At 37.8% G+C, this 19,388-nt stretch overlaps 1 protein-coding gene across 3 annotated transcripts; it reads left to right on the forward strand.

Annotated features, from left to right (window-relative positions):
- The first annotated feature begins 83 nt into the window (after positions 1 to 83).
- On the forward strand, positions 84 to 18,500 carry LOC101213368 (probable dolichyl pyrophosphate Man9GlcNAc2 alpha-1,3-glucosyltransferase). Of its 3 annotated transcripts, none has more exons than XM_004145611.3 (7): positions 85 to 299; positions 1,966 to 2,403; positions 2,506 to 2,689; positions 2,803 to 2,910; positions 5,690 to 5,851; positions 17,532 to 17,784; positions 17,888 to 18,500. In XM_004145611.3, the coding sequence occupies exons 2-7, from the start codon at positions 1,997 to 1,999 to the stop codon at positions 18,322 to 18,324; spliced, it is 1,551 nt and encodes a 516-aa protein (XP_004145659.1). In that variant the 5' UTR covers positions 85 to 299; positions 1,966 to 1,996; the 3' UTR covers positions 18,325 to 18,500. The 3 variants fall into 3 exon arrangements, with proteins under 3 accessions (XP_031738403.1, XP_004145659.1, XP_031738402.1); XM_031882542.1 differs by having other exon boundaries at positions 1,979 to 2,403; XM_031882543.1 differs by lacking the exon at positions 5,690 to 5,851 and having other exon boundaries at positions 84 to 299.
- Positions 18,501 to 19,388: the final 888 nt, after the last annotated feature.

A 19,388-nucleotide genomic window follows, 5' to 3' on the forward strand; every position in this document is an offset into this window, starting at 1 on the left:
TTATTTATTTATTTATTTGAGAAAACCTCATTTTTTAGTATCGTTAAAATATAATTTTAAAAAATAAAACACACCCTTTTATTCTTTTAACGTTCATTCCCCATCGTTAAAATCAACCCCTAGCGCTCTTCACCTCTGGTCCTCTCCAATCTTCAAGGCCCCTCCCCTCCGATCAGACGACGCCGGCGACCGCCCCTCACCTCTCCTATCAGACGACGTCCGCGACGTCTGCTCACCATTTCCGATCAGACCAGCTGCGCTCGCCCTCCGTTTTGGTTACTTGCTGTCTGGGTTTAAAGGTTTTTCCCCCCTTTTTTTTCTTGTTTGTGTATCAATGTTTGAGGAATGTTTCAACTGGTCTGCATATATATATATATAAATACATATATATATGCTTTTTTATTCGTTACTTCATATTAATTCGTAGTCCCAATGGAGATGTTGAAATTTATATGAATGGTGCATTTAATTTTTTCTAATGTATTTAATGTGGAATTTGTACATATATGGTGTGGGTTTTTGGAATATTATCTGGATTTTTTGGTATGGTTTAATCAGATTTGAGAGACATGATGTGTTCTTTGGAAATGTGTATCTTAATGTTTTTGTTTTGAAAACATTTTTTAATGAATTCATTCTATTTTTTATACTAGATGCCACCTTCCTTCTCATCTACATCTACCAATAGTAGTGAATCATCCACGTTTTACATTTTGTTTTGGATGAAAGTGTGATCTCTATTTAGGATTTTGTATTTGTGTCGTAGTTTGGAACATTTTAATGAACTCATAAAACTAATGTACTCTTTATTTATGTTTTAAAGAAGTATTGTTATGTTCTAATGTATATGAGTAATTTATCTACAAGTATTATCACATATATTATTTAAAAAAATAAAAAAAATTATAACATCCTCCTGGCTGTCTCTGCACCCCTACCTCCTTTATCACTGAGCTCTCTTTACTTCTTTAGAAATTTGGCGTTGTTTCGTGTGTTGGTGTCTGTACTTCCTGGAGGCTTATGGTATGGGGGAGTGTTAGTTTTGTCTTTCGTGTGGTAAAATAGAAATGATGGCTAAGGTATATGGACCAATAAACCGTAGATAAAGATATAGGGCATGTTTGAAATAGTTAAAATCACTTTTGACATTTCAAAATCAATTTTGATGTTATGAAAATTGCATTTAAAAGTGCAAAAGAAAATATTAAATTTATTTTGAGTTATTAAAGACCTGTTTGGAGCGATTTCATCACAAAAATGATCTTAACATCAAATATTACTCCCAAACACGCTCGTAGCTTATGAGTAACAGCATATTTGCAAATGAAACCATGTCTATAACAGAGGTTAGTAACATCAGTTTTGTTAGGAGAAATGAACATATTTCTAAATAACTAATCTCTCAAGAAGCCTAATGTTAGTCTGGGGAGATTGAATGATTATGTTTATGTTACTTTTGAAATTGCACTGAGGTTTGTAACGTAAGTTTATGTTAAATGAACATATTTCTAAATAATTCAATCTCTAAAGGAAACCTTTTTCTGGATACCTATTGGTTATAACTCCCAAAATGATACTTCTACATCAGATGATTAGATGTTTTTATTTATGATAAAAATAGGATACGTCCCAAAGGCCAATGCTAGAGAATTCTCTCCCCAATGATGATTTTGGGATGGCTTGAAAATTTGACTTCCAAAAGTCATCTGAACTCTCCTTACAAGAGGTTACGATCGAGCTTGTTCGACAAGCTACTAAAGTTACGTACACACATATAAAGGACATTCTAATTAGTAAATAGAGGTCGTAAGATAATTTCCATTATTTGTTATCAAAGCAAAAGCAAAATCATTGATAGAGCTTTTTATGGTTAAGTTGGAATCAATATTGTTTTCGTAATAATTTTGGACATTTGGAGCTATAGAAAGGATTCGACCCAAAATGTGACATACGTTTTTCTTTAAGATCCTGCATGCAGATTCTCTAACAAGTCAGCATGGGGGAAGTAAAAGAAAGCAAAACCATGAAGAACAAGGTTGATTTGGACAACCACGATGACGCTTTTTGGTGGTTGATTCATAAAGGAGTTAAAGCTATTTTTTTGTCCATATCTTTATTTGCTTTGCTGGTTCGATTGGCAGTCTCCCTTCATCCTTACTCGGGTGCTGGGAACCCTCCTAAGTATGGTGACTATGAGGCACAGAGGCATTGGATGGAAATCACCATCAACCTTCCAGCTAAGGACTGGTACATGAACAGTACCACAAATGACCTCAACTATTGGGGACTTGATTATCCACCCCTAACAGCCTATCAGAGTTTCATTCATGGTCTTTTCCTCAAGTTATTTGATTCAGATTCAGTTTCACTGTTTACTTCGCGAGGTTATGAGTCCTATTTTGGGTGAGTATGATTATATTTTACATCTTTTAATAAACCACTCTATTTTTTTCTTCAGACTTCATTACATTTGAAGTTTTCTCCCTTTTGTTGGCTTCTTTGCAGAAAACTTCTAATGAGATGGACAGTTTTATCCTCCGATGTGCTGATTTTCTTTCCTGCAGTTTTCTATTTTGTTCTTGCATATTTTAGTGGTAACTCCAGGTTTCATAAAAGTGATATAGCATGGCAAATTGCAATCCTTCTCATCAACCCATGTCTCATCTTAATTGATCACGGGCATTTTCAGGTTTTTACTCGTACATAGCTATGTTTTCATGCGTTTTCTCATATATATATTTAAAAATTTTTCTTTTAAATTTGGAAGCATGTTGAGTCTTCACCTTTTATCCTTTGTCACAGTATAACTGTATAAGCTTAGGCCTTACTGTGGGAGCTATTGCTGCCATATGTACGGATAAAGATCTTGTGGGCAGTTTTCTATTTACTCTTGCTCTGAATCATAAGCAGGTACCTTTCAATTGTCTCTTTCCTAAGCATTATATGTTTACTTTTTGCTCAAAATAAATAACATAGTCTTTTTTTTTCCGTCAGTGGCACATATGATTCTGTTAAATGGTAGAGAAGAGAACACAATGTTTACATGGAAAACCCTATAACAGAAAAAAAAAAACCATGTTTGAGTCTTCTTTTATTTTGACCTAGCTTGAAAGTTACAAAAGAAGACAACTTTATAGGCTCGAGCAAGCGCTAATACGAAAAAGGAAATAAACATAGGGTAAAGTAAAATACTAAAATACCCTCATGGCTATAAACTATCAACAAACACCCTTATTTCCGTCACTCCTCCTCAAGTTGAGCGTACATTTCAATCAAGCCCAACTTGCTAACACATGAGTCAAAACTTGGCCTAAGCAACTCTTTAGTAAGAACGTCAGCAACTTGTTGACAAGATGGAATATACGAAATATAGATACTGCTATTGTCTAGTTTTCTTTTATAAAGTGTCTATCTATCACCATGTGTTTTGTTCTATCATGTTGTATAGTATTATTGCCTATGCTTATAGCTGCCACTTTATTATTACAACAGAGCTTTGTAGGTAAAATATTGTCTTAGTGAAAATATGTCCAAACTTTCATCATCCAAATTTCTTCCCAAATTCCCAAATTCATGTCTCTGTATTAAGCTTTAGCACTGCTTCTAGTAACAACACTTTGCTTCATACTTCTCCAAGTAACTAGGTTACTCCACACTATGGGTGTTCAAATAACCCTAAACCCAAACAACGTGTCGTAGCTCGCCTTTCTTATCCCAACTTGGCCTTAATGCCTGGTGACCTGGGGAGGGAAAGCTTAAAACCATCAACCAAAACTTAGTGAGTGATAGTTTTTGAAAACCTTTTTGGGCTTACAATATATGAAATCATTTTCATAAACATGACTTTCATTCATCACCTCATTTCATAAATCAGAAATCACACCTTAGTTTCTCATATTCCTTTCTTCCAAGAACATGAACCATTCCCACGCATAGACTACCGTGATGTCCTTTTCATCAACAACATCCCTTGGAGAATTTCTTTGTTCATTTCTCGTTGCTTAGACCGCTAAGCTCAATACGCTCATTTTACGTATTGGCCAACTTCACTCCACCATGTAGGCCTTTTCTACGTAGCTGCCTTTACTCCTTATGTGCACATAATAGTTAGCTTCATTGATAGGAATAAGACTAATCGTTTACATACAAACATAGTATTTGTTCAACATAAAACATAACACAAGTTCTCTCATAAACTTTAGTATGTAAAGCAACATTACATGACAACATGAACTTTAGAAGGAAAGCTTTTAAAATCATTAAACAACTTTAGAAAAATCAATCACTGACTAATTCCCTTTTTCAGAACGCCTAGTTCCCTAAAATCTTCTTCTCGCATGGTGACTTCTTAGCAAGACAATACTTAACACTCTCTCTTGTCAAAATCTTAGAGTAACCTCCTTCTATTCTGACCTATTCTCCTATTTATACTAATCCTAAGTTGGATTATTCATTCATTAAGCTTTCTTAAACCGCTAGCTCCTTGCTTCTTTTTGTAGTGCTACACGTGTCAACTCAATATTTCTTTTAGTCATGCTTAGCCTTAACTTGACATGTAGCCCACTAATTAAGCATGATTAGGAAATTTTCTAGAAAATTCCTAACTCCCAATGCCAGGCCTCTCCTCACCTTGCACTAAAACACCTACTCCTTCCTTGCATCACCTAGCCTCAATGCGGTCCCTCAGAACACCTAATTCCTCAAGCAATTTCTTCTTAAAACACCTTTTTAAGAAACTGTTATTCCCAATTGACCCTTCTATTTTAGACATGGGTCTCACACCAATGTGGTCATGCTAACCTCTTGCACGTAGCAGAGAAAGGGTCGTGAATGGGACAAGCGCACACTTGTTGTGGGGTATGCCTGCGAGATGTCATGAGCATGCTTGTCCAAGGCATTGTTTGCCTATGGCCGCATGCCCAAATATCCTCAAACCATCTTATCTTTATGTTTTGTACTTAGTTTAGCCTATTACTTTCCTTTTGATGTTGCCGGCCTTGTAAGTGACATTTTGCACTTTTCATATGCAAGCCTATCAAACTTAAAAATGTTTAAAATGTACAATAGGGGGAACCCACTAATGAATCCTTTGACCAAGTCTTGTTGTACTCTTTGCAAACTAAGCTTTCGTGCAATTGCTAGTCTTCAATGTTTTCTTTCTCTCTCATGTTTTATAAAACCATTTTCTCTAAAAACGTGAAGGGAGACTACATCATACTGCCAGTTTGCCTGTGACTTTCGGATTTAGTATGGCTTATTCACTGAGTTAGACAAGTGCTGCACAATCGTCCATCCTTTATTATTTTCACACACCATGAAAGTTACAAGAGAAGACAGCTTTATGGGCTCTAGGCAGCCCTAATATAAAACAGGAAATAAACTTAGGGTAAAGTAAAATACTAAAATACCCTTAGGGCACTATCAACAAAGCTTTTTATTTCCATCAGATTCCATTTATGTTGGCTTGGTTTTGTTGATCTGACATATTAATTCAGTAGAATAAATACATAGTATATACATCTGGAAATATCTTATATTTTCTCAGGAGTTCACCATATAGTTTTTTATCAGAACTTTTCCCAACTAATTTTTAGGTTATGAACATGAGGATAGTATTAAATTTATTATTTAAAATTTTCTGTATTAACTTTAACTAGAGCGAATGCTGAAGTTACTTGATGTGTTGCAGATGAGTGCATATTTTGCTCCAGCATTTTTCAGCCATCTCCTGGGTAAATGCATGAGGCGTAGAAAACCCATTGTTGAAGTGTTAAAATTGGGCGTGGTCGTCTTGGGAACCTTTGCTATTATTTGGTTGCCATACCTTCATTCAGTTGATACCCTTTTGCAGGTACGAAGAATTGTCAAATAACGTAATCATTATTTGTCACTCTGCCAGTATACCTTCAAGAGTCAATACAATGTTCTTTATCCAGAATAAAGAAGACTTCCTTTTCTTCCCTCCTAGCTTTTTGCGTGTAGCAGAAGATGACTTCACTCTCTTCAAAATTGTATCTGAAATGTGTTCATGAGTAGGGGCTTGATAATATCCTCAATATACTGAAAACTATTGTCTTGTTCAATCAACAAAATTGGCCTGAAGAAGGGCTTCAACTAATATATGCTTGTGTTGGAAGAGAGATTGTTGTCCTCTTTAGACATTCTAGAGTTGTGAGGATCTCCTGAATGTTACATGCATGCTCCCCTTTTAGCATAATAAAACACACCAGTCCCTTTTCTACCCTATCGAATTAAAGGTGGACTATATGTTTGATGGGGAAAAAAGGTTTGCTCTCCCCGCTCTCCTCTCTCCTCTCTCCTTATCCCTTTCCTCTTTTCCTACCACCCTTCTTCCCTCTTTGCCTCCTTCCCCGATCTCCTTCCCTTCCCAACCACTCGAATTTAGCATCCTCCAACAGTCCAGCCGTCAGAAATAAGTCTTCTTTTGTCGACTCAGTATTTAATTTTATTATGGAAGTCAAGAGTTGCAAAGTTAATGGTTCTTATTGCTGCACTTGGTTTGAAGGTGGTAAGTATTTTGCGGAGGATGTAGAAAATAGAAAATCCTTATCACTAGTCAAATCTCATTTAGATTGGTTTGTTGATCGAATTTTGGAACTTCTGCAAATACAAGTTACTTCCTTCTTCACTCGTAGAGCCAAGGAAGTCTCCAAATTTGCTGCCTCTTGTGGATGGGTATTGAGATGTACTGTATGGCCTGAATCTGGAGGACATTTTTACTTGCATGTTCCAGTGGGTCCGAATCAACAGGGGTGGATATCTTTTGCCAACACGATTAAAGACTTCCTCTCCGTATCAACAAGCAAGGAAGACGAAAAAAAAAGTAAGTTCTCTCCCTTCTCCTCCCCTCTTTCGGTAGCCGATTTCTTCATCAGACTTTTCTGACAAGTCTCAAAGCACAACATGGAGGTTGTCAGTTGCAAAATCGATCTATCCCACTATTGCATTTGGAAAGAGGAAGATAGTTGTTTCATTGAAGATGTGGAAGCTTGTAGAAGCATTTCTATTTCTGTTAGCCAACTCAGATGGACTCAGTCAGTAATTTCTGATTTACTCAGAACTCTGGTGGACAATTATTTCAATAAATTTGGGGACATTGACAGAGGAAGATTGAGAATTTTGAAGTTTCAAGCAAAGTTCGGATGGGTCCTAAGTTGCGATCACTGGCCATATTCAGGGGGTCTTTTCAATATTAGAGTTTGCTCAGGAAAAGATCAGCAACGATGGAAATCGTTTTGCAAGATGCTGGAAAAATTTGTAGAAAAAATGGACTATGTTAGATGGTACTCTGGTAATATCTCTAGTTTTCCTTCTTCGCAAATGGTTGAAAAGTCAAGTTATGCTGATAAGGCTAAGTCCAGTAGCTCTAAACTCCCAGCTCCAAGGTCTGAAAAAATGGAAGTCAGGCAGAATTTTAGCCAAAAAAGGAAGCTACAAGCGGCCAGGCATCCTTCCCCTCCAAAACAGAAGCAGTGGTTGATCAAGAACCATGAAGTTGCTAAGGTTAACTTTGAAAACCTTTGGATTATATCAAAATTATTTGCCAGATGACTGAGATTGATCCATAAGAGGCTGAAAGAAATTTTTCGAACAAAAATTGTATTAAATCCTCTATTTGATGAGAACACCCTCATTAGTATTGATCAAGGATCAATCATAGACTTTATCTGTGAGGAAGGAAAATGGCAGGCTTGGGGGAATTAACACCTCAAATTCGGAAGATGAGACGACATCAAACACAGTGGGTCACTTGTTTTAGAAGGCTACGGTGGTTGGCTTAAAATAAAGAACATTCCTCTGGATTATATGTGTAGAAGCACCTTTGAGGTTATTGGGATCACTTTGGAGGTCTTATTGACATAGCCATTGAAATTCTGAATTTAACAAATTGTAGTGAAGCTCGGATTCAGGTAAAGAACTTATGTGGTTTTATGCTGTCAACGATAAAAAATACAGATTTAAAGAGGGGAAATATTTATCTACATGTTGGTGACTTTGAATTTCTAAATCCTTCTAGATCTTCCAAAGTTCCTATTTTGCTAGATGATTTTAAAAGTTCTATTGATCATTTGAGAATTAGAGATGCCTTGTTAGATTAAAATTTTGATCTTTCCTTCTTTCCATCGGTAGTGAATGTTCCAAAATCAGTTTTTGGAGCTCTCCCTAGGAGTAGAAATCCTTTTGAAATTCTGAAGCTTTTTCCGGCCATCCCATTGGTGCCGAAGAAGAAGACAGATGCCAGAAAACAGTCCCCCTCTTTGAATGTTGCCGAAGCCAAGATAACACAGCTGTTGGAAAATGGCAGTGAGGCCACATCTATTGATTCTGTTTTTAAAACTCCAGTAGACGAAGAGCCATCAAGTGAACGGAATAAAAAAAAAGCCCACTTAATTACTATTAAGAGTAATTTTAGTTCAGCTGTTGAAGATTTATTGCGAGAGAAAAAAAGATGAAGCTTCTTTAATTACTATCATGAATAATTATGATATACCCTCCAAAGTAATTAAAGAAAACTTTTCCCCTCCCACCCAACGACTCCAATTCCGACCAACACATCTCCTCTCCCTTCTGTTTCTGGATTCTGCAAAAGGCCTAGATCAGCAAAAGGTAGCAAATTTTTTTCAAGCTTCGAAAATCCTCAATATTCGAAAGCAAACATCCTTCAACAACTTATGGACAACCTGATTAAAATCTGAGTTGAATGATGGTTGTGCTCTCAAAGTTCCACTTTCAGCAGCCACTTCTCGGATTTACCGTTCTGAGCCATCTATTTCATAATGTAATCCAGACCTTTTGGAGGTATGCAGCTCCAAAATTCAGACCTATAATTGCCTCATCAGGTCAGTAAACTCAGTTTCTCCTACCAAGCAATTCAATTATTCGAAACTTCCCAACTCTAACTCTAAAGTAAATTTGATGTGAGGCTCTCCTTGTCTTGCTGCCAATTCCTCTGAAAAGCTTCCCACTGAGGCCTTGGATTCATCTTTTAGTGTCAGTAGTGAGGAGTCTTTGGGTTTCCTTAACGGTTTTGATCATAAGTGTAATGCAGAAATTGAAGGGGCAGACCTCACTGTTTGATGAAGCCGTTACCTATCCTCTCAAAGAACCCTCGAAATTGCCCAAGATCTGCTATCCTTAGTCAATGATTGTGGCATCATCTTGGTTTCAAGAGACAGCTGACCAGAGGCTTCTTGACTGATAAACAGGCTGCGTATGGGTGGATGTTTAAATTAAGCGAATGGGCTAATTTTTCATCTTATGATATTGGTCTAAACTCTAGTTTGAGTGCATCTCATACTGTTGTGTATGATTGGTAGAAAAAAGGCTAGTGGAAGAGATATCGATGGAAAGATTGTTTTGTCGACGAGGGCCATCTTATGGATAAAGTGGTGAAGGAACTCTTACATAGCATTTCTGAAAAGCAAAGAAAGCAAATGGATTCAGTGAAATCTGCAAAAGATATTCCACGTTTCATTGTATCTTTCAAGGATCAAATCAATATGATTGAGGTGAAGCACCCTTCGAACTATTTCAAGACATTTAATGATTTCTTTACAAGAGAGTTGAAGCCTGGTGTTAGACCAATTGCACATGTGGAGTGTGGTGATGTTGCAATATGTGCTGCTGTTTGCTGACTAATGGCATTTAAGTCATTTGATGACAGCCTAAAGGGTGGAATTTTTCAGTTCAAGGTTCTTTAGGGCAAAATATAAGTGCGAGTGCTTTTAAGGATGGGTCGTTGGTGTTATTTCAATTGGCACCACAAGATTTTCATCGCTTTCATTTTCCGGTCTTTGGTTTCATTGAACTAATTGTTGACATACCTGGATGCCTGTGTACTGATAATCCAATTGCTGTCAATAGGAAGTATTGCAATGTCTTCACAGAGAACAAGTATTCAGTAGCTATAATTTCAACGTCCGATTTTGGTAAGGTTGCTTTTGTTGCAATTGGAAATACCTTGGCTGGCAGTTTAACCTTAAAAAAAGGGCAGGGAGTTAATGTAGAGAAAGGAGAAGAGTTTTGGGTATTTATCTTTTGGTGGAAGTTCCGTAATTTGTGTCTTTGAAAAGAACGCAACGCAACAACTTGGTGCTCTCTAAACAATCAGTTTGTGAATTACTCCACTCATGTTCTTTGCCTCAACTGGGCAGTCTTTATCTCTCAACCACCTGATAGAACCCGACTTCTCAGTTGGCAATGGAAAAGGATACAATATAGGAAATACTGTGGCTAATGAAAAATACAGAAGAAAAATAAAAGCTCCCTGTCGAAGACTCCCTCTCTCCCTCGGCTGCCTTCCTATCTCTCAAGGAATAACAGTAGGATTCTTATCACCAAAATTCTCTGCCCTCTCCCTTCCTTCTCGTCTCTATTTATATTTGCTCCCTCACTCCCCTGCCATGGTGATCGTGCGTCGGCACTCCATTTCCTTGTGGTCCCCACTTGCAGTTGGTTACATAACCAACTCCTCGTCCTTTTTCTCTTTCCTGTTTTTTCTCCTACTATACTGGCGTATGATGGGTGGTCTAACACCACCCCTAGGCCCTGTTCTGTTTTGGGGACTTTGTTTGGCATTTTGACAGGTTCGTTTTCCCCTCTCTGGCCAGCCTTCTTTGGAGCATAGCTTATATTTTCTTTTGGTTTAGTTTACACAGTAGCGCTTTTGCTTTTGTCTGTAGGCTCAGCCTTTGTACTGCTGTTTCTTCCCCATGCCCCTTTCTTTATTTTCTTTACTCTGTCTCAGCTCTCTGCATTAGGTTGGACTATGTTTCCATTGCATTAGGTTAGCATATTTTATTTGCTAGTTTTAATTGGGATATGTTGTTTTAGTTTTAATTGGGATATGTTGTTTTGGTGCTAAGAGGGTGTCAACCTAGTTGAGATGTCTGAGTGCACTTTCTGATCCCCTCACTTATTATGCTCATTGTTTAACTCTCTTGTACTTTGAGTTTCTTATTAATAAAGTAGTTTGTCTCCGTTTAAAAAAAGCAAGCAAGTAAGACACGAAGATGAAGGGAGTTAATATGTTAGAATTGCCGGCATTTCCTCAAAAAGTTGCTTCAAAGTATGGCTGTATTGAATTAAATCATCGTTCCTCTATCTCAGCTCCAACAATACAGATCACATTTCCAAAGCAGGGTAAGTCATCCTTTTGGGTTCATAAGAACAGTAAGGTAATCAAAGAAGGTTTTAGAGGTCTGTGGGTCGTTACTAGTCTGTTTGAGTTTAATGATTGGAAAGATATTAAAATACTGCTGGAGGATCATTTTCCATTCCAAAATAACCATTAATCCTTTTTCTGCGGATAAAGCTATAATTAAATCCCCCTTATGCAATCTTGAAGACAAGGTTGAGTTCCTGGGCAAGTGGCAGAGATATGGTCTCTTCTATATATTATTTGAAATGTGGAATGGCAAAAAATATAGTAGACCATATTTTGTGAAAGGTTATGGCGGTTGGATCTCTATTAAAAACTTACCGTTGGATTATTGGAGTGTTGACATTTATAAGAAAGCCATTGGAGGATACTTTGGAGGTCTTGAAAGCATCTCTTTAGAAACCATGAATCTGATTAACTGTAGGAGGCCAAAATAAAGGCCAGTTGAAATCTTTGTGATTTTCCGCCAGCTACAGTTGAATCACAAGATGCATATAGAGGCAATATTTTCTTAAATTTCGGGGACATAAAAGCATTGGAAGCTCCAAAGGCCGTCGAAGAAGCTTTGTTCATTAGCGACTTCAACAATCTGATTGATCTACTCAGGATGTCAAGTTCTTTTAGACGGAGGAGAATCTCCAAATATGCTGAAACTGGAATGGGCCTTTCTTTCCTCAAAATACTCGAAACCAGGATTTTCGAGGAACCCTTTTGAAGTCTTGATGGAAAAGGAGGCGAGCTGGGCATTGGATCCATCTCATGTTTGCCAGACCCCATCATCAAGTTTCAAAGTTGCCGGAGAAACACAAATTGACCAGTAGAGAAGTTGAGGAAGTTGAAAAATCTAATTTGTTGAAGATAGAGAAAGTTACGGCCAAACCAAAATCATTACCCAATAAGAAATCAAAGGAAGTTGAGAAGACGTTTCTAAGGACAAATAAAAGAGTGCATATTTTAATCAATTTGATCAATCAGTCCTCAAGCATTAATAAGGTTATTAAAGGAAAATCAAAAGTTATCTCGGGTGGAAGTCTTAGTATGGAAGATCAAAATTCTAGTGGACCCAGTTCAATCATTCCTTTGTTGTTTCTTCCACTCATTAGCTCCATTATTAGTCAATAGTTCTGATATTGGTTCAACTGCCAAAAGCTCCAACTGTTCTTCCACTCAATCGTTCTCTTCTTCAGCCATCCCTCTTTCGGGTGGAATAAAGAGCAAAACAGGGGCACAGTGAAATTCCAAAGCATAGAAAGCTTCTCTTCCCTTCAAAGCTTTTCCAAAGCATTTTGTTAGAAGAAAGAGAAAGGAGGCCGTTGCCAAGAAGATCAGATTGAAGGCCAAGCTGATTTTAGAGGTTAATCCGGATATTTTAGAAGAGAATTGCACATAGGTTCAAGTTCCTACACAAAGTACTAGATCAGAGCCTAAAAAATCAACACCCCCAAAGTTCCAATACTCTGTTTTCTTCCTACATAATGCTAAAATAAATTTTTAAGAGGCACACTGGCTCACACTCCAATCTTTCCTCACCAGAAGAAGAAAGGTAAAGCTGAGTTGGTCTCCCTCTTCAGTATCAGTAGCGAAGAAATTGTTCATTTGGAGAAGTCCTCAGAGGCCATAAAACAGAGTTTGGATGAATCCATAGTGGCAGACTTGGGTGTTCTCTTTTTAGGGTGTTGAAGAGCAGGCAAAAGATCAGAAGATTGCTAAAATTTCTTTACAATCCCAGTACAGTGAAGTTCCCGCTCACCTGAAATCAGTGGTAGGAAACTGCAATCTTATTTTAGCTTAACTTTCAGCTTTACTCTTTGTTCAAAGCAGGGGACATTAGTATGAAAATTGTTACGTGGAATACGAGAGGATTAAAAGATCCAAAGAAGAGACTGGCCCTCAAGATATTCATGAAAACACATAATCCGAAGATTGTTCTAATCAAAGAATGAAAAAAAGATGAATTTGACATAGGTTTTAGCAAATCAATTTGGAGCACCAAGGGAGCAGGCTGGGATTTTGTTGAATATATTCAGGAGGATTGCTCAACATTTGGGACATGAACAGACTAATTGTTTTAAAATCTTTAAAGGTAGGTTACTCTCTAACTGCAAATGGCTCACTTTGTGTAAAAAAGTTTGTGGCCCCAATGACTATAAGGAGAGAAATTTTTTTGGCCAGAATTACTCTCTTTGTTCGGTTATTGCTCACAAGCCTGGTGTGTTGGGGATTTCAACATCACAAGATGGGCTCTCGAGTGGTTCCCTATTGGAAAGGCTACTAGAAGTATGAGAAAGTTTAATAATTTCATTGATAAAGCTAATCTTCTGGAAGTTACTCTTAGTAATGGCAGGTTCACATTATCAACTGGTCGAGTATGAGACAAATAAATCAACTTACTCACAAGGCACTGATACTATTCTTTATCATCTGGAACTTTATCATATGAATTTCCTAGTTTACGTGAATTCAATGGGAGTATCAGCAGGACGACACCCCGACATAATTGTCTTGGTTAGCAAATCAAGAGTATACTTCTTCTAAGATACAGAGATATCTTCTTTAGATCTGGCTATCTCCATTTCAAGGAAATATTTCAGATTTTCAAGTCTTTGATTTCAAACTCATCACCCATCCTCTTTTTCAATTGGATGATTTCAACGTTGTCGTCCCTAGATAGAACGATGTCATCAACATAAATAATCAATATTGCAACCTTTCCGGCCTTGGAGACCTTTGTAAACAAAGTATGATCAGAGTGCTCTTGATTGTATCATAGGGGCTTGACAAAGGTAGTAAACCTATCAAACCATGCCCTAGGTGACTGTTTTAGACCATATAAAGATTTTTGAAGTTTACACACCTGATGACCGAACTGAGCTTCAAACCTTGGGGGAGGGCTCATGTAGATTTCCTCCTCTAGGTCCCTATTCAAGAATGCATTCTTAACATCTAGTTGATAAAGAGGCCAATCTTTGTTCACAACAACAAATAATAGGACTCTAATAGTATTTAGTTTGACAATTGGGGAAAATGTTTATGAATAACCAACACCATAGGTTTAAGTAAACGTTTTTGCAACGAACCTCATCTTGTGTCTGTCAAGGGTTCCATCCACCTTGTTTTTTAGAGTGAACACCCATTTGCATCCCACAATTTTATGCCCCTTATGTAGAGCGCAGATCTCCCAAGTCTTGTTCTTTTCAAGGGCCCTCATCTCTTACATGACAACACTTTTCCACTCAGGACATTCTAAAGTAGTGTGAATATTTTTTGGTATCACGGTAGAGTCAAGATTGGTTGTAAAAGCTCTGAACTGTGGTGAGAGATTCTCATATGACACAAAATTAGATATGGAGTGTTTTGTAGATATGATGAGAGATTCTCAGTGTAATAGGAAAGATCAAGGGATGGATCATACTTACTAGTATTTTTGTAATGGTTTGACTTAGTTCCGTTTTCAGTATGTTCAGCAATAACCTTGTGTTCTTATCAATTCTGTTCTCTCTGTTTATAATGACCCCATCAATATTGTCCTGCTCACCCATATCTTCCAAAACAACTGTTTTGGACCCGTCATTCTCACCTGCCTTACTATTGGTATGTGAGTTAGTTGAATTCGTCTTAGACCTATCATTCTCACTCATTTTGTTATTACTATGTGAGTTAATGGAATCAATCATACCTTGATCTCTTATTGGTTCAAAATCTTGGACTGGAGCTGTTTGAACAACAAGAGACTCAACTCCCTTTATGAGATTCCTCTTATAGTAGGTTTGTGGGTAGGATTCTACTGTGAGGGCTAGGGTCAAATAAGGTAATCATAGTAGAATAGGTAGACTCTAAGGGAAGCATATAGTTAGACTCTTCACTCACACTCTGCCCCGAAGTAGGCTAATAGGAAAGAAAGGACAATCTTCAATAAAGGTGAGATCCATGGTAACAAAGTACTTATGTGAAGATGGGTGGAAGCATTTATAGCCTCGTTGGTGTAGAGGATACCCAACAAACACGCAAGCCTGAGCCCTAGAAGTGAATTTAGTTTGGTTAGGACCATGGTTATGGACACTAGGCTGTGCATTCGAACACCTGAAGGGGAACATCAAGGATGAGACGGGTGGAGGGATAGGATTCTTTGAGGCAATCTAACGGTCTCTGGAAGTGAAGGACATGGGAGAGCATGCGGTTGATGAGATGAGCGACAATGAGAATGACATCACCCCAAAGATAGGAAAGAAGAGAAGTGGACAATACAAGGGAACGAGCAACTTCCAAAAGGTGATGATTATTCGTTCGGCAACTCCATTTTGTTGGGGGTGTAAGCACAAGAACTTTGGTGACAATTCCTTTAGAGAATAAGAACTCGTTAAGAATCAGACCATTATCTCTTTGTAAGATTGCAATCTTTGTATTAAATTGCGTTTCTATGGTGTGCTAGAAGTCTTGGAATGTGGAGGTAACTTTAGATTTGTCAGAGATCAGGAAAACCCACGTAAGACGAGTATGGTCATCAATAAAGGTCACAAACCATCGTTTCCCAGAGGAGGTAGTGACCTTGGATGACCCTTAAACATCACTATGGACAAGAGTAAAAGGTCGGGTTGGCTTATAGGGTTGTGAGGGAAATGAGACTCAGTGTTGTTAAATTGTATACACACATCACAGGATAAGGAAGAAATATCAAGTTTAGAAAAGAGATGAGGGAATGGGTATTTCATATATTTAAAGTTGGGATGGCCTAAACGAAAATGTCACAACATAAGATCTTTTTCAAAAGTAGTAAAGTAGGAAGATAAAAGACTCGCCCAGAAATGCTACTAGAGAAGGCATCATCAAGCAAGTAAAGACCCCTATTGTGTTGGGCAGTGCCAATCATCCTTCTCGAGCTCAAGTCTTGAAAAAAATTGAATAAGGTAAGAAAGTTGCTTTGCAGTTTAGTTCACGAGTAATCTTGCTAATCAACAAAAGATTATATGAAATTTGTGGCACATGCAACACATTGTGTAATGAGAACCCGTAAAAAGAAAAAAAGCTGCCCTTCCATGGCAATGGGAGCCAAGGAGCTATCAACAATTCTTATCTTCTCATTCCTACCACACGGAATGTAGGACACAAAGTGTTCAAGGAGCCAATTAAATGATCTGTGGCACCAGAGTCCAAGATCCAATGATTCTTACTATCAATACTAAGGAGACTAAAGGATTGAGGCATACCTGACTGGACAATAGCTTCAAGTGTGGTTGGACTAACATTCTCACTCACATAGGAAGATGATAACGTAGGAACGACGTTATCGGATTCTTAGAATACATCGGTACGGGGGTGTTGAATGTCGTCCCTAGGGTAGCCTCAATTGCACGTTACGGTTGGAATGTGCCAAAAATTCACTAACCTCAAGTATTGAGTGAATTTGAGGGTTCCTAAGATCGAGATGATAACTAAGGTCAGTGGGTGGCATGACATACAGATTTGACTGTAGAAGCGGTGGTGGCTGGTCGAAATTAGGTGGCAGCACATGAATAGGCATGTGGGGGACACTACAGGCCGAGGATGAAGACAGGGATTGCACAGTTAGGTCGACCGACGGCGTCTGAACAGATGGTCCGACTTGTGGACTTCCAGCAGAGGCGTGTGGTGGCACAGACGGCGAGAAAATCTGCGAAATTACGTTTGCTGAAGGCAATGGAACCATTCGTCCATGGCAACGTTGATCCGAGCATCGACGGCGGTGCTAAAACCGGCGGCTGTCTCCTTTGTTTGTTTCCATTACTAGTTATATTGTTTAGGGTTTGTTCAATCCTTCTCTGATATCATATTTGAATGAAGAGACAAAGAACACAACTTTACGTGGAAATCCGAGTATCGGGAGAAAAGCCTTGATATTTTTTTATTATTTTATGATAGAAGTAGGTACAGGAGGAGAATAAATAGAAAAAATACAGAGAGAAAAAAGGAAAAAAATATTTAGGGCAAATTCCCCAATGAGCTAGCCCACTAATTCTAACATCGCATAGTCGCCCATCTCGTATTTGAAAGGTTGCGATTGTGACGCGAAGGGGATTCCTAGGTTCTTATGCTCATTGTATAGTCTTTTGTACTTGGAGCTTTTGTCTCATTATTAATATTAATAAAAGAGACTCTTAAAACAAAATATGTGTTTGGTGGGTGGGTACGAAAACAAAACATTGTTTCTACCACTGTGGAGGCAGAAATGAAACACAACTTAAGATTTGTGTCTAATTATTCGGACAATACAATCTTACAGTTGGTAGTACATTAGTTTATCTCCTGATTTTTTTCCGATTTTGTTTGCATCTGTTCTGTTTTTTGATGTTTAATCCAAGTCTTGTTGGCTTAGGTTCTATCACGTCTTGCTCCCTTTGAGAGAGGATTGTATGAAGATTATGTGGCGAACTTTTGGTGTACCACGTCTGTCCTTATTAAGTGGAAGAGATTGTTTTCAGTGAAATTACTGAAAATTTTGAGCTTCACTGCTACACTATCAACTTGTTTACCTTCCATGATTCAACAGATTCGTGTCCCAAGTAACCAGGGGTTTCTATATGGCCTTTTATGTAGTTCTTTCTCATTCTACCTGTTCTCGTTTCAAGGTACTTGCTCTATCTCTCTCCCTTTTTTTCTCTCTCTCTCCGCGAGCTAGGATAATATTTTTATGAAGATAGCCTAATTAACCGCCTCTGATTAACATTGCAGTGCATGAGAAGTCTATTCTTCTTCCTCTTCTTCCTGCAAGCATGTTGGCCCTGGATGAGCCTTCATTATTTATTCATTTTCTACACTATGCATTGCTTTCAATATTTCCTCTTGTAGTTCGAGACAAACTGGTTCAAGCATATCTTGCCATTTATGCTCTTACCTTTCTTATTATCAATGCATTAAATAAAGGAAAGCAAAAAGGGGGAGGATTTCATTCTGGGGGGGTTTTATTTGGATGTTTCCTGTTTTGTTCACTTGTTCTCCACGTTGTGTACTTGGTGGTGCGCCCTCCTGAGAGGTATCCCTTTCTCTTTGAGGCAGTAATTATGCTTCTTTGCTTTTCTCAATTCATCTTCCTTGTGATCTTCTCCAATGTAAAGCAATGGACGCTGTCTAAAGCTGTTCCACAGATGCACAAGCAAAAGCTTAATTAGTTTGATATGCTTTATAACTTAGTTACTTACCGTGACTTGACATTTTTGTTTGCTGAACCAATAACACAATATCGTGTTGAGCTTATTTGAAACAGAAGTAACTCAGCAGCGGCCCTACAGTAGTTCAATTGTTTTGATAATTGATGAAGTAACCGTTTCCAGTGAAACTTTTGTCACCCTTTTTATGTTTCTTTTTCATCTTTCAGTTACTTTTCTTACTATTTCTTTTGTAGGCTTTTCTTCTGTTTTTTAAGGAAAGCTGTTTTTTCCCATAAAAAAAGAGGTTTAAGTTTAGAAACTTATTTCATTCAGCTATTGATTTTTATGGTTGTGTTTGACTTGGAGAACGGCATCTCTTCTAATTTCTGAAAAAGAAAGAGAATGCATAAGTTTCCTTGAAATCAAATTGGTGATATTTTCTGAGGAACAATATTCGCAGTTAACTCGAGAATTTGGAGTTCTCGAGGCATGTTTGGAATGACTCTCCAAAGTGCTTAAAAAAGTTCAAATGCAATAAAAAAAATCACTTCAAAATTGTATTGTTTTGGCTTTTCAACAAGCAACAAATTCTTTTTCAGAAACGAGGAGTCAAAACATCTCCTTTATTCTTGTTTTTGCCTTTCTATCTGAAGCTATGAGATAAGCTTTCTTAATTTGTTTGATGGTCTCAGTCTGTCCTGTTGTGATTTATGTTCCCATTAGTTTTGAAAACAGACCTTATGGCTTAAGATGCTGAGATTCCACCCAGCTAGAAGTTGAGAAAAAGCAGCATGTTTATACGGAAACTTTTAGAATCCCGCTACTGATTTTCTCCCAACACCAATTATTGTCTATAGTTGTTAGATTTGCTCCCTAGCCCTTGTAATAAAGTGCTGATGATACAATATGTCCATCGACATGATCGGTTCGTTTCATTTGGTACTCTTTTTGGCAAGAAATCTATCGTGATTTGCTTTGGGATTTGCCTTTATTCACAGAAGTCTTTGATGGCGCCTGTAGTTCATAATAACAAGCCATCGTATTCTCATTTGACCTATCTCCCATCTATTCCAATCTTGTCGTTG

The sequence above is a fragment of the Cucumis sativus genome, chromosome 3 (genome assembly GCF_000004075.3).
Source record: "Cucumis sativus cultivar 9930 chromosome 3, Cucumber_9930_V3, whole genome shotgun sequence".
NCBI lineage: Eukaryota > Viridiplantae > Streptophyta > Magnoliopsida > Cucurbitales > Cucurbitaceae > Cucumis > Cucumis sativus.